Source organism: Musa acuminata, chromosome BXJ1-6 (genome assembly GCF_036884655.1).
Source record: "Musa acuminata AAA Group cultivar baxijiao chromosome BXJ1-6, Cavendish_Baxijiao_AAA, whole genome shotgun sequence".
NCBI classification, from domain to species: domain Eukaryota; kingdom Viridiplantae; phylum Streptophyta; class Magnoliopsida; order Zingiberales; family Musaceae; genus Musa; species Musa acuminata.
Genome location: NC_088332.1, coordinates 15,876,870 through 15,891,905, shown reverse-complemented (window position 1 = coordinate 15,891,905; position 15,036 = coordinate 15,876,870). Strand labels below are relative to the sequence as shown.

General features: G+C 44.0%; 4 protein-coding genes across 7 annotated transcripts; 1 reads left to right on the top strand and 3 right to left on the bottom strand.

Moving 5' to 3' along the window:
• Window positions 1-1,022: 1,022 nt before the first annotated feature.
• Window positions 1,023-3,896, top strand: LOC135677739 (NAD(P)H dehydrogenase (quinone) FQR1-like). 2 transcript variants are annotated; one of them, XM_065190120.1, is made up of 4 exons: window positions 1,023-1,101; window positions 2,176-2,269; window positions 2,537-2,799; window positions 3,398-3,895. In XM_065190120.1, the coding sequence occupies exons 1-4, from the start codon at window positions 1,079-1,081 to the stop codon at window positions 3,627-3,629; spliced, it is 612 nt and encodes a 203-aa protein (XP_065046192.1). In that variant the 5' UTR covers window positions 1,023-1,078; the 3' UTR covers window positions 3,630-3,895. The 2 variants fall into 2 exon arrangements, with proteins under 2 accessions (XP_065046192.1, XP_065046193.1); XM_065190121.1 differs by lacking the exon at window positions 1,023-1,101 and adding an exon at window positions 1,132-1,364 and having other exon boundaries at window positions 3,398-3,896.
• A 741-nt stretch (window positions 3,897-4,637) lies between these two features.
• On the bottom strand, window positions 4,638-6,455 carry LOC135677738 (transcription factor bHLH112-like). Its single transcript, XM_065190119.1, has 7 exons — window positions 6,059-6,455; window positions 5,662-5,980; window positions 5,478-5,588; window positions 5,348-5,413; window positions 5,199-5,264; window positions 5,032-5,091; window positions 4,638-4,937 (listed from the first exon to the last, which is right to left on the bottom strand). Exons 1-7 carry the CDS (start codon window positions 6,445-6,447, stop codon window positions 4,788-4,790), a joined length of 1,161 nt encoding a protein of 386 aa, XP_065046191.1. The 5' UTR covers window positions 6,448-6,455; the 3' UTR covers window positions 4,638-4,787.
• A 983-nt stretch (window positions 6,456-7,438) lies between these two features.
• Window positions 7,439-10,606, bottom strand: LOC135676500 (uncharacterized). Of its 3 annotated transcripts, XM_065187756.1 has the most exons (6): window positions 10,198-10,606; window positions 9,863-9,982; window positions 8,860-8,938; window positions 8,664-8,743; window positions 8,215-8,440; window positions 7,439-8,078 (listed from the first exon to the last, which is right to left on the bottom strand). In XM_065187756.1, the coding sequence occupies exons 1-3, from the start codon at window positions 10,604-10,606 to the stop codon at window positions 8,931-8,933; spliced, it is 537 nt and encodes a 178-aa protein (XP_065043828.1). In that variant the 3' UTR covers window positions 7,439-8,078; window positions 8,215-8,440; window positions 8,664-8,743; window positions 8,860-8,930. The 3 variants fall into 3 exon arrangements, with proteins under 3 accessions (XP_065043828.1, XP_065043827.1, XP_065043829.1); XM_065187755.1 differs by having other exon boundaries at window positions 8,664-8,938; XM_065187757.1 differs by having other exon boundaries at window positions 8,664-8,938; window positions 10,201-10,606.
• A 6-nt stretch (window positions 10,607-10,612) lies between these two features.
• On the bottom strand, window positions 10,613-11,926 carry LOC103988178 (xyloglucan endotransglucosylase protein 6). Its single transcript, XM_009406732.3, has 3 exons — window positions 11,688-11,926; window positions 11,482-11,582; window positions 10,613-11,389 (listed from the first exon to the last, which is right to left on the bottom strand). The coding sequence occupies exons 1-3, from the start codon at window positions 11,860-11,862 to the stop codon at window positions 10,775-10,777; spliced, it is 891 nt and encodes a 296-aa protein (XP_009405007.2). The 5' UTR covers window positions 11,863-11,926; the 3' UTR covers window positions 10,613-10,774.
• Window positions 11,927-15,036: the final 3,110 nt, after the last annotated feature.

Sequence of the window (15,036 nt, the reverse complement as noted above, 5' to 3'; positions counted from 1 at the left end):
TGGTGAGGTGAGGAGTCGTCATGATGATATACCCCCACTAAGGCATCGTTGCACAGCGAGAGGAGGCCATCTCAACTAGTGCTCTCTGCCTCTTCCACAACCCAAAGTGGGAATTGTTCCTCTCCAAGGTTTAAATGCTTGCTTTGCGTGCCAAATGCACCTACCGCTCCAACCATCACAAAAACATAAAGATTCAATCATTCAGTTGCTACACCAAAATCAAATTCTCAAATGTTCATGTCTCTTTATATTATTTATCCCTCTAAAATTAAGCATAACAAATATATGTTTCTCAAAAACCAAGAAACTTGTGTACGTCATTAGAGTTAAATTTTGGCCGTTATTATAAGTTAATTGTTAGTTGAAACTCTACCTCACATTGATATCCTCTAGTATAGAGAGGTACTCAGCAAAACTATTAGGGGAATCTTAAATCATGATTAGAAGTGATTAACCTGAGTTTTCTGGAATCAATGCTAATGTAAGTGACATTTATGAGGTTCTTAATAATTGTAAATATGATTTTTCCAGCTTTGCAATTGTCTAATAGCAAGGAAATATGATATGTAAAGGGTGTCGTGGGCAAAATATCATATCATCTATATATAAATATGATATATAGATATCCAGAACATTAGCAACTGAGGTTTTTGTCAACAAAACTAATTGGTATCTTTCGCATTTATCGGAATCTTCATTATTACTACTTCTTATATATATATATATATATATATATATATATATATATATTAAGGAGCTTTTGATTTCACAGATATCAAAAAGTGACATCAGAAATTTCGCAAATCTTAAAGCAGAACAGTGGTGGCTGGTCGGTACTGATGGACATCGCATTCCATAATTGCGGCATTAAGGTAAGGTAAGGTCATGATGGAAGCGCTAATGACAGGTTTAATTAAGACTTAGCATCATTCCCCTTCCCCCACTCCGTGGGATCTACCTCTCCCACCGCAACTATAAATAGCCGACCTCCACTCCTCTTCCCTCGCTTCAAGCGAAACAAAGGTCGCTCTTTTACTTCTTCCGTGATCAGAGGCGCAGAGCTGCGAGCCCTGCCGCAATGGTGACCGAGATTTATATAGTGTAAGCACCACTCGCTCTGCCGGTTTGCCGATTGACGTGCCTTTGGATCTAATAATCCACAGGGGTAGTCACTCTCATCGTTTTGGGAGGATGGGGCGAATTTGGGGGACTCGATTGGGGTTTGTTGTTGCCTGGTATTTGGATTCTGGAGATCGATTGGCTTTCCTTTTGATCTTATCGTCCTGTTCATCGGATGCTTCCTGATTTAGCTTCTCGACGGGGCCATGTACACGGAACGATGTGCAATCTTTGACATCGAACTGGTAGCTCTCTGATGCTACTTTTGTGTCTTCCTGTGGATTCTTAAAAGAAGGTTGCTTTTTGAGTAATAAAGATCAAATTTTTAGTACTTACCGATGGAAGAAACTGCCAAAACGATGACTATCATTGATGTCTGACGAAGCGAAGTAAAGAACCGTTCTTTATAGCTGAATAATTTCGATAATTTTGTGGATTATTGAACTTAGTTATGGTTCTGACCTCAAAACCGCTGTGCTTATATGCACTAATTGCCATTTGCCTTCGTGTCTCTCACAAAAGTACCCGTATAGCTGCTATATGTTATATAAGTGATTTTTTTTCTGTAGAGTTTGATCCTTGGACAGCTAAACTAGTGTTTCCTCTATTGGTTTGTAGAGAGCTATATGTCAGGTAGACTTTGGGCTTTAATGTGTCTTTTAGTAAACTATCTTTCACAATTTCATGAGCAGCTCATGGAACTTTGCCCTGATATAAGTTGCTCAATTCTCTATTTCATGCATGCTGCCCTTCCTCTCGATGAAGACCTTAACAAACTTGAGCAAATTTGACCATCAAAGTAAGTAATAGCATAACACATGGAAAGTTTCCCTTTGGAAGACAAAAAATTGACCATCTGTACTTTAGATTTTGCACTTGACACTGACCAATCAGAAACTTCAGTTATGTTGTTGTTGATCACATTTCTTATGCTACCGGAAGCATAAATGTTCAGCAAAAACAATTGATGAACCATATATGCTTCAGTTACCTATTCTGTTGATTTCTGAATACTTAAGCATAGCCACTGGAACTACTTTTGTGATGTTTGTGAAGGTACTACTCCATGTATGGACATGTCGAAAAGCTAGCAGAGGAGATCCAAAAGGGCGCCTCATCTGTTGAAGGAGTGGAAGCTAAACTTTGGCAGGTGAATTGCAATTTATTTAGATAGTGTAACCCCAAGTAAGCTCTTGAAGTAAATTTCTTTTCTGTGAATCCTAGTGATATTCGTGGACCGTAATACAGATCTGAGATAATCTCAGTGTACATCAAAATGCATTTTTGTCTTTGACATAATGTACATTAGAATTTGAAGTCCTTATAAATAGAAAACAATTGCTTTTCCAGCCAAATATGCTTAGGAATGACATCTTATGGTATAGCATTTTAACTGTGGTTAAGAATGTCTGAAAAGGTACCCGAGACTTTGCCGGAGGAGGTACTTGCGAAGATGGGTGCACCTCCTAAGGGCAATGCACCCATCGTTACACCAAAGGAACTTGCTGAGGCAGATGGACTTTTATTTGGGTTCCCAACTAGATTTGGCATGATGGCAGCACAGTTCAAAGCATTTCTTGATGCAACCGGAGGACTATGGAGAGCACAGCAGCTAGCAAGCAAGCCAGCAGGAATATTTTACAGCACTGGAACACAAGGCGGTGGTCAGGAGACTACTCCGTAAGTTTTAATTACTGCATAATTCTCACAAAAAAAAAAATCTTCAGTATAATTTAACATAAACTTGATTCATTTTTAAATAGCTCGGATAACTATCATCACTACCCATCATAAAGAGTTTCTGAATATGAAACAACACTAAGGAAAATTACTTAGCAGTTTATCAACTTGCCTTTTCAGATACAGAGCCAATTTTTTTAATCCCGTCTTGATCTTCCATGTTTACTAAATTCTTTGATTGATTCGTCCCACATCTCTATATCTTGTTACTTCCTCCCAAAATGCTGAGACTTAAGACTTTGTTTGATCCTCTTTGTGGTCTCTTTTTCACAAAAAAAATGGCTCTTCTGTATGCTTAGCATGCTTGGTTTAATCTAATATACCAGCTCTAATACGTATCCGTTGTGCAACTGCAACAGGAACCTGAAGCTAAACAATGGACTTCCCTTCATCCCTACATCTGCTGTCCTAGCACTTCAATTCTGAAACATGATCTATGATCTATCACTTGAAAATGGATGATGTTTTGTTACCATTTCTTTGTATTTCTGCGACTGGACAACCGAACATTTAGTTACTCTCTTTGCCTGTGCTGCAGTTTAACAGCGATAACTCAGTTGGTCCACCATGGGATGATCTTTGTGCCGATTGGCTACACCTTTGGTGCCAAAATGTTTGATATGGGGAAAATAAAGGGTGGCAGCCCTTATGGTGCAGGCACATTTGCTGGGGATGGATCCCGAAACCCATCGGAGGTTGAGCTGGAGCAGGCTTTTCACCAGGGAAAATACTTTGCTGGCATTGCAAAGAAGCTAAAGGGATCCTCCTGATATCAGCCCAGATAGAATTATCATTGGATTGCCGGATAAACATAACTCTTTGTTTATGTTTGAAGTCAGTGAGTTTTTTGAGCTTTCATATAAGTTTACACATCCTGGAGCAAACTCTTCCATCAATGTCATGTGATCGTTCACAATTTGGGTTTCATGTTGCTGTTGATCTTTTTCCTGGATGGCCTACTTTGAGAAGAAGCACTGTTCCTTGTATTTAGCTGTCTGATGCCGTTAATGAGAAGCACCATTTGCTTCCATTTCATTTCAAATGTATTTTTTTGGTCTTACTCTTTGATAAAGAAGACTTTTGATGCATGACTTTGATATTATGATGAAATAGTTTGACTTTCAACATTATTCTAATAGAAACTAAAGGCCTTTTGCTTTTATAGTCTTTGAAAGAGCACTCGGAGAAGATTAAAAAGGAGATTGTGAGAAGACGAAGAAGAAACGCACGTCACAATTCTAAAATCCCGATAGGAGGAATCATCATGATCGATCAAAGAGACGTGATAACTTCGATAGTCTTAATATCACCGTTTTGGTTGACAGATGAACTATTCATATGGACTCACATATTCTAATGCAAAAATATTTGTCCTCACAGTTTCGGAATATTGGGATATTTAATCTTCATTTGTTGACTACGGATCTGTGATAGAAATTGTTGTGACATGGCATCTTGCAACTCATGATTTCAGGGCTGGCAGAGTCATGATGCGTGTTTGATGTTTCGAGTGACGCTTACTCTTTACGGAGAGCGTGATCACAGTGTGGGCATCACCTGAGCATTGACAAGTACACAGGACGGACTCTTCACAGGAAAAGAGAGAAGACGAGTGGCCAAATGAACCACCGTCTGACTTCCACTATCACATCCAAAGCCCAACGAATAAGCAGAACAGCTCGAATCCTTCTTACAATAATATTATTTGGTTTGACAATAGAGAAGGAAAAGAAAGAAATAAGTGGTGTCAGCTTTCCACATTCCAACACCTCCTCCACTTCCCTCGTCCACCTCTCACTTCTTTCCTTCCCCTTCTCCCTCTCTCTATCTCTCTCTCTCCGCACCATCCTATCTCTTCTTTGCTTGGCAGCATACTGCCTGTGGAGGCGTGCTTGATCTGCCTCCTCCTCAAGAGGACTATCTCCTGCTTACCTAAACGTTCCTATAAACGTAGTGCTCCAGAGATCGGTAGGGATCTCATTAGCAACCGCAAATGTGCTTGAGATTGGAACCAGACACAGCCCTCGGCTCCTGAGGTCTTGATGTTGTCCTTCGCAATCCTTCGTCTTGTCCAGGCTCTGCATGTTTCATGAACAGCCAAACAACTCATCAGCTTTTGCAGTATGGCAAAGGAAGCAATCGGAAGAACGGCAGATCACTTCGAAGATAAACCTTGGTTGCATTTACTTGCTGCATCTGCTGGCTGTTGGTCAGATACGGAGCGCTTGAGACCTGCATCGAATACATACATATCATGCGTGAGAGGTTGGACGTGAGGAAAGCCTGCCTTCTTGCTTCCTTAAGAGGAGCACGATCGACGATGGTGGCGAGAGACTTACACGGACTTGATCGTGAAGGAACTTGATGTATTCGATCGCCTCGTGAAGTACCGATGCAGTGTCGGTCTGTAACAAAGGATTGCGGCTAAGTTACATAAGGAGAGATCACCGAAAGGGAAGGAAGACTCCGAGAACGATGACCGCTTTACCTTTCCGAAAGGTGAAACCAGCTGCTGCAGTGCGGTCACTCTGTCTCCTAGCTTCTCCTTCCTCACCTGCATCAGTAGTTGGATCTCTCACCAAGGATTCAGGAAGCTTAGAAGAAGTGCTCGATGATACCTTGAACGTCGGCAATGGCGATTGTTTCTCGATCCTGGGCTTCTTGCCTGCTGGTTCACTTCCACCTTTCTTCTCCAAGGTGGGGAAAGAGACACCAACTCCTGAGTTCGCCTACAATCAAGCCAAGTTAGCGACATCGTCGGAGAAGAAGACATGCGAAGGTCGATAGAGAAAAGCCAGTGACCTTGGCGAAAGGATTGTTGCAGTAACTTGAGTGGGCTTCTGTCACGCTGCTCTCTGATGGATCCCAGAAGGGTGTCTTGTCGGAGAAGTTCGTTTGCTGCTTCGGAGGTAAAAGCTGCTCGTGGTAGTCGATGGAGGACTTGTTCTTCATCACCTGTGCGTCGTGAAGTGATCTTTCCAGTCTGCTGTCTGGCTCGAGAAGGTCTTGTAGCAGTGCAGAAGGCAATCCACCGGATGCCGAAAGGAGCGGCATGCTATTGATCTTGGAGCTCAAGACATGGTGGTCGTGTAGGAAACTTGATCCGTTCATGCTACTGCAACTGCAAAAGCATTTGATTCGTATGATTCAACACCTCAAACTAAGCTACAATACCGTTGACTGTGGATCTACTGCTCACAAGAAAGGCTGACTCCAGTCGGCGGTAGGGGACGAGAGGCCAAAATCCATGGCCGGTGGAGTGGTGATCACCGGAGCCGAACCGTGGGAGTTTTGGAGATCTTGGAAGGTGATGGAGCTATTCGAGATCGACACCGGCGACTCATCGCGGGATCTCGACTTGGCCTCGAAGACGTCGCCGACGGCCGGCCAGTGGAAGCTCCCCCCGCTGCTAGTGATCTCCGTCGAGCACGAGACCGACGCAGGGATCATCGGGCCGCCGGTCCTGGCCGTGTTCCACCAGCTCCCGTCGCTGCAGCTGCCTGCTTGGAACTGATCCGCCATGGAACTCTTCTCTTCTGCCGCTTCGCACTGACAAGTCTTCCGAGGTTTGGTGTGTTGGCCGGCCATTATATAAAGCTTTTTGTGGTGGTGTGTGGAGCCGGTCGAATGAGCTGGTGCAAGTTCGGATGAGTGCAATGCTTTCTACTACGTTGCAACATCTGTCAACCAAATACTTAAGAAGCTTTAGATTAATTACATCGATATTAACTAATAAATACTTTGACTTGCATGGGCCGGTCCAGCTTATAAAGATTAACACCAGAGAGCTACAGGAGGACATTGACCATTTGCTTGTTAACTTCTTGCTGTTTTGCCATTCTGCTTCTCAGTCTCTCCAACTCTAAACCATCTGGGATTACAGATATGTTGTTGTTGTTTACCATGTCAAATCCATTGAGATGCAGAATAATAGCAGTTTTCGAAAAGAGAGAGCTTCCCACCTAACTTTTCCACTTCATTCAGTCAGTGCAACACCAACTCATAGTATTCAAACGAAGGATTAATTCTTCTCAATCGCACAAACATCATGACCCAATTCCACGCTAAAACGTGACCTCACCGTCCGATAAATAGACGTTCCTTTTTGCTTCTCTTCTCTCACAGGCATGGCGACGAGAGAGTGAGCACCGAGTGGTGGTGAAGGACAAACCTGGCGTGAGGATAACGAGGCCCCTCTCGGCCTATAACGTCGCGAGGCGGCGACCGACGCGGGACCCGCTCGAGCGCACGCGTGCCTACGGGTCAAAAGCGACGAAAGCGACGCGCCCCAGAATCCAAATCCAAATCCCGTGTCGCCAACGGTACAATGTACCGACAAAAGCTTTGACCACGTTCCTTCCCTCCACCGCACCGTAGCGCGGCGAGTCAACGCCCTGGGAAATGACAAAAATCGTGGCTACGAAGGGGTCGCATGGTTTGACCGACATAAAATACATATTCCTGGTTAAGATTGGATGTATCTTTCTTCCGTAGATGGAAGATTAGATTTGGATACGGCACTGGCACGGCTTTATGGTGTGATTTGATGAAGGATTTGGTGTTGAAAACAGTTGACCTCTTAACAATGGGCAGAACGGCCACGGAAATGTCAAAATCATTTACTAAACACGCCGTATCATCCTCCGTTTCGTCCATACCTAATGTACGATATTGGACGTCTTAATCGTCACCACTGACTTCAATCTACATACCAATCGAGTCTTTTCTTTTCTACCGCTAACCGAGGATAAAAAGTAAAGAAAAGTTACATGCATGCATGTAATAACGATGACAATGTTTTAAGTGAATCTTGGAACGACGGGCATCAGAAGAGAAGGCTGAGGAAGAAAGAGGAGGAGACGCGGGCACAGTGCAGGGCATATATGGTGGCGACAACAGCTCTGTGATGTTGGTGAGTGCTGCAAGGTGGAGGAGTTGACCCAGCGCACCGTGCACTGCCGCCACGTGTAGATAAGATGCGAGCGCTTGCCATTTCTTGGAACCCCGGGTCAACACGGCTTCCACGATACCTCACGATAAGTAGGAGATTACATACTTTCAACACACATATTTATATACTGTCCACAAGATATATACCAAGACAGTAATTGATGATAACTCGGTGTCTTATGAATGGAGTTGTTACCTCTCCCATTAGCTTGGCAAATACAGATTTGATGGGCGTTATTAGTCACCATATTGTGTGCTGCTGTTGATGTCTGCCAAGTGCATATTATAAACAGAGATGTAAGTGTTGTAGTCAAGTTGTTGAAACCATGAAAGATAAACTTACATTAAACTGCCCATAAAATAGACAAACTCAATCAACTCAGTGTTTCTTGTTAGAGTGCTTACCCAACTGACTTCCAGGATTATTTGAGGTGACAAAATGAGAGAGTAGTAAGTAACTTTTTTCTCCTGTGCCATTGTGGAAGCTTAGGTTCAAGCTCAGCTTGATCTTCTCAGTGACACAAACGAAGGTATTCTGATCTACAAAACAGGCTGCAGCATCACTGAAAAGAAACTGCATCTCTCAACAGAAGCATGCACCAGAGCCTCTCCCCTAGTTGATGTCCTGAACCTGTAGTCAAAGCATTAGCAAAACTTGGGTCTCGGCAACCATTGGAGCATCAAAGTAAGAAGCACATGGTAAGCTACTGGATGTTGAGCTAGTTACACTTCTTTATGACTGACTGAAAATGACTTAGAAACATTGAGAAAATCAAAAAGAGAATTTACATATTTCTTCTAACTATGTATGTGATTCTAGTGTGAAGAACAAACAAGATAAATTCTTGTGAAACCTTCAAAGTTTTCCATTAGTCATCTATATGTATTCAGGTCCCTGGAAGTGCTTAAGATCTGGATGAGTGCCACCTCCAGGCTGATGAGATTGCTTGCATCAAGGAAAACCCATTGTTGGTATAACAATCTTTAATCAATAGCAAAACAGTAAGGAATGTCTTTCATGCAATTTGTCATAGATTTAGTTGGATTTGCCTAAGTCGTACGGCACTCTTGCGCATCCGTCCACAAAGGGTCAACGCCTCCTCATAACCTCTTAGGGTCTCTTAAGAACCTACAAAATAGAAGATGAATTAGAAGAAACATTTTACTCGAGATCCCACATCTAAATATTTTAGCAAATACTTGATAGGCGACGCAAACTACAGACATAGACTTCGCAAGCTCTAAACGATCATGCAACAAAGGATCCAAGACTGTTTAACGCAATCAAAAACCTCCACAAGTATCCACAGGATACTGCTGTGGAACAATGCAATGAACCAACTCTAAACAATGCCCCAAAAGCCCATCCAACGATGTGGGCAAGGGTGCCGCAAGCCATTGGACAATCCACAATTTCCTCATAGGTAGACCCATTATTTGAGGATTTGGTTGCTCAACTAAACATATAAACAAATACTACTTGATTGTATGTCTTACCAAAAAAAATTTCAGCAAATAAGAAAAAGTGTAGAGCAATTTTCCCAAATTGAGTAAATCTTGTATTTATAGGGGTTATCTTATATTGTGTAATTCATAGTAAGAACTCATATATTGTTCAAAGAACAATATCTCCCATATGCTTAACTTTTAGTACTAAGACACCATCGGTCCATGAATTGTCTGTTCTTCTGCATTAGATATTCCTGTCTTTCTTCTTTACAGTATTTCCCCATTTAGTGGACTTCCATAAAGATATCTCCTGAATTACACAACAGCAGCAATAAATTCTTAGTGGTTCAGACATATGAAGGTCATGCAAGATCAACCAGGATCATAATGGTCGATCGAGCACCTGCTGCTACACCCCTTTTTCAAGATAAATGCATCAATAATACAACACTAGTTGGGCTTGCAGAAGGTCATGAGCAGATCCAGCCTATTCATTGGAACCAAAGAAGCATGGATAAATTGGTTGCGTCATGCTATCAAGAGTACTAACCAAGAACAATGAAGCTCATTTAGCAACATTTTCTCAGGAAGCTAGCCAACATACCCACAAGCAATCCACCTCCTACTCCAGATTCCTCCTCAAGAGAAACAGAAAACAATTCAGTGAATGATCCATGCAAAAAGTCGTAGAAGTCCAGCAGAGGGAATAGAAGGGTTAAGGAGACTGCAAGAAGAGCAACAATAAACAGCAAATGGGGATAATCCACTTGGAACCAGAAACTACTCTTTACTGAACTAATCCACTCATTCAACATCAAGATCAAAAACAAGAAATAAAGAAGAAATGTTCCAAAAGATGTCATCGATTGCAAACGAATCGGCGACACGATCGTGAATTCAAGGAGCGAATGAAAAGGGAAACGATGAAGAAACACGCACTACCGGCGAGGAAGGAAGCCTGGACAGCAGGTGCCGCCTTGCCGTGAGCCATTACCGAGCGCTCCAAATCCATGATTCGCACTTGGGGAACTTGAATCGGATCGATGCACGAGAAAGAGACGGACTCGTCGACTAGGGCTTCTTGTTCGCCCAACAGATCGGACAGCGTTTTCCAATGGCGTTGAAACGGGAACGGGCCAGTGTTCCTGGGATTTGTTCGTTTGGGCTTATACATGGACATGTATACATTGATGGACATACATGCACACATACTAGTAGACAAAAAGCCCGCAGATGTTGCATGAGCTGCCTTATCTTCACTGTAGCCGTCCAAATTATCGAATTGTATTGAACTGTGAACTGTGATGTAACCAAATTGCACGTCAATCAATGCACTGCGATCCAACATCACCAATAAACAAGACAAAAGCACCTTTCTCTACTCCCTAAACTTTGATACATCCAACGACCAAGTCACTGATAACTAGAAGCACACAAGACATGATACTTACAAGCTAAACGGTGAACAAAAGGGGGGTCTTTTGTACAAGCAGTGGAAGTGCGAGCAGAACCGGGTTTATTTCCCGCACTCGGGAGGGTGAGTCGCGAACCGGCCAGGGTCGTTGCAGTAGTCGTAGACCAGATGGTTGGCCCGGGCCCAGATGAGCTGGTGGCTCTGGTGCACGCTCAGCCCCTCCATCGCCTTCTCCTTCCACCAGTAGCGGCCCTCCTTCCCCCACCCGCTCCCGCCGCACCGCTGCAACTCCGCCGGGGCCCCGGCTTCGGGAGCCCACTCGCAGCCGTCGATGCGGAGGCCGCGGAAGGTGGCGACGAAGGGAGCGTGGGACCAGTCGGTCTTGACCCGCCCGCCCTCGGTGGCCCAGTCGTCGGCGTTCCAGATGGAGCTATAGACCCCCATGGGCTGGTCGCGGGGGAAGGCGACGCCGCGGTTCTCATGGTTGGAGAACACCCGGATGGGGGTGTCGTCCACGAGGAACACCACCTGCCGCGGGTTCCACAGGATGGAGTAGGCGTGGAAGTCGGCGGTGGGGTCAAACCACAGGTCCATGCGCTGCTCCCGGTCGCCCACCCCGTTGATGTACAGGTTGGTCTGCACCAGGTACGGCTCCCCCGTCCTGTTCCCCAGGAACTCGAAGTCGAACTCGTTGTGATTCACCCAATCCGATGACATCTGCTCCCACACATACACACACAACCAGCTCGATTGACAATGCAAGCACAAGGAGGTAGAACAAGGTGGCGAGGAGAGGAAGGAAATCATACGTAGAATGCAGTGACGGTGCCCGCGGAGTCGCCTTCCACCAGCTTGAGCTCTGCAGTGACCTTGCCGTAAAGATACTTACTCTTGGAGACGAATCCAGCGCCTGAAACAACGAAAACAAAACAAATAACACGCTGTTCCATGAAACTGCAAACGACAAGGTAACCCGGAAAAGGAGCTCGCAGGTGTATATGGGTTGGAAACGCACCGGAGGAGTTGTCGAGCTTGAGCTTGAGAAGCTCCCCTTCGTAAATGACGTGGTCCGTCGCCCAGCTCGGCTGCACGAGCTCGTCGAACTTCGAACACCACCCTGATCCCACCATCGAGACCGCGACATATAGCACCATTACCATTCGCCATCCACCTCCATTACTCGACTCCATTGGAGATCGGGGAAGCAGAGAAGAAAACGAAGAAGAGCGGGTAACTTGCTGCGCTCAGCTCCTCGGCGTGGAACCCCTCCTTTATAGACCGCTCCCGTTAGCTTGACGGGGAAGCCGCGACGGCCACGGAGGATTAGAGATAATTATGGGACCCGATCACGGGAAGCCACGTCGGAAGAAATAGCCGTTTTCCCGGACCGGGCCGTACGAGTCAGGATGAAGACGACCAATCAGCCAATGAACCGACGACGCGTTTCGAGTCCAGCTGTTACTCTGACGCTTGCGAGCTGTCAATCCCCCTTCCAAAAGAAAAAGCGTGACCGGTTTTACTGCCCATTGCTTTTAAATTCGAACGTCCTGGGACCACCCGAAAGGATACCCATCAATGAGAAAATATTTTGTCCGCCGCTGGGTCCCGCCATAAACGTCGGCCCAGCGTCGGAGAGTTTCGGGTCGGATCTTTGTAGTAACTTTCGTCAACCGGCGTCGCTTTGCGCTGACGTCGTGGAACAGCTGTCGTACCGTCAATTATATTCTCCCACGTACCCGCTGCCAGAAAAGAAATCACAGACCCGCGGGCATCAACCGTCTCTCTTCGACTGGTGCTGCTGCTGAGGGGCCCAACGAAGTATCTGGTAGGCCCACGTGTAAGAAAACAGGTGAACCGTGTGGGCTGGCACATCAAAGGTCGAGCCCGAGCTTATCCGGTAACATAGCCATGCTAGAGAGCCACCCGTAACCGTCTGTGGGACGTCAGACGGCCGTGATTCGATATTATAGGACGTGACATGGCGTGAAAAAAATGCACTGCTATTAGCGTGGTGTGTGCGGGTGACAGGACGTGGACGTGTGTGCGGTTTCTACGACACATGGCCATTATTGGGCTCTACGGCTGAGCTGCCTGAGCCCAGACGTTATTCAGGAAAATCCAGTGGATCCCACAATCTAAAGCAGCTCCTCTTCGTCCTCTTCTGTCCGGAAGTAGAATTAGGTTCCGGCTTTGAATTTTGAACACTTTTCGCTGCAGTGTTCAAATTGGCAACACGATAATTCAAAAAATGGAACGGCTATCGCAAGGGAAGAAGACACTTGTTGCGTACCTGCCTGACGAATGGAGCAGAGCGGAGGGGCCCGAGATGTCGATTCTGTCATGGGACTCGACAGGAGCTGTTTCCTTGGCTCGTCGCGACGTGATGTGGTTGCGTGTCCCGTGAACCGAGACGCGCTGGGCGTGCAGTAATCGCACCCACTCGACGCCAGAGCCAGCACGGGTTGAGGCGAAAACGACGATGGCGCTCGTCCTCGGTGCGCTCATGGTGTTTGTTCCTTTGCCTTTTACTCGCTCGTAGGTACCGTCGTATACCGTCGACCTCACTCCATCAGCCTTTGGATTTTGTCGAAGCTAGCGTAAGGTTAGCTGCAGAACATATCAACAACTTGATTCAAGTACCTATTTCATTATCCGAATTCATTTTAAATCCTATTGAAAGATACACAAACCCAATTCAAGTAAATCAGATGAAGCATCAATTTAATTGGACTAAATGAACTATATGTGCCTCCTCTGCTAAGGATTTCAAGACACAAAAGTGCAATCCACTCGAGCAAAATATTCAGGGAAGGATTAGTTAAATCCTGTTTGCAACTCTGACATATTGCCGTCAGGCATGCTAGTGATGCTGTTTCGCCACATATATGACTAACATGAAACATAGTGATTGATTGATGACTTAACTAATCTAGCAAAAGAAGTAGAAGCATGGGGACATCTTAACCTTTTGTTAAGTGCAGAAGACGGGCAATTCTCAGGCTGATTTTTGAGCCACAAACCTTAAATATAACAAGAAAAATGTTTTCTCCAACAAGAAGCAAAAGATGAGTTTCAACATTGTGTTCCAACAATCCCACAAGTACAATAGTATGTGCAATTAAAAAAAATCAAATCAAATCCACAGTGATTTGTCACTAAGGTTTACATTGATCACCCAAGTCTTCATTAGACAGTAAACTTTTTACTGAATGTGGCAAGAAGCTGGACATAATAATGTTAAGAGGCTCTGACGAATTCTTTCAATTGCCTTGAGTGTCATTTATATGGTTATTGATATGTTTATAATACTAAGGAAGAGAGAATATGAAATATGTATACCATGTAGCATTCTGATGAAATGCCAGTGACGATTTTGCTCCTCTACATGGATCAAGTATTCCAGTGGAAACATTTTATATATAATTCGCCATAACATAAGCAGCATGAATATCAACTATTAGCATAGTTGATGTGGCTCAGATGGCATCCATATTATTAGTTTACAAATTGAAATAAGAAAAACAGTTATCATCCAGCAAAATCACTTGTGTTAATTTGCATGCTTGATCAGGCCATCTCAAATGGCATTTTTAAGTTAATCATATTAATATGCCCAAGATCAGATGTGCTTTCATAACATCAGCGACAAAAAACCGAGAGAGGAAACCTACCAAATTTGGTCCAAGTGCGTGACTCGTAAAAGCAATTTTCATTGAACTCAACATCTCGTATATTATATATACTTAATGAGAGCAAATACCAAACTCATGCAATATAACACAAAGTCAAAGGATCTTTAGAGAAAGACGTGAGATTGGATTTGTTGATTTCGGATGCACATTACGGGTAACAGAAGTACCTTGAAAACTATGAAAAACCAGCTAAAATTCAGGTAAGTTTGCACCCAGGCTGAAACAATGCAGATATGTTTGCCGAGACTTGTGTCATTCGTGCTTCAGTTGGCCAAGGGTGTAACGCAAACTGTAAATTGTCAGTTTGTGAACATCATTGAATAATATGATCTATGCATTATGCAACTTGTTGTCACTCAGGAAGTAGTAACTTCACTTATGGTTCATGTGCAATATATAACTAAGAGTACAATCGACTAAAGTTGCAAATATTTAAATGTCAAAAACTCATGCTAGTCTTGAAGACATCAATCTAGTCACTTGTGCATCAATCATCATCATGTTAGCACAGTAAACGACACTAAGAGAGAAGGTGAATTAGTGTTTTTAGAAAACTTTCTTTGATTCCAAAACTCGTTCGATAAAATTCATATCAAAAAGATGTTTAACTTGAAAATATTCATAAGAGTACAAACAAAAATAGTAGACAGTTAAATAAAAAAGTATTAAAGG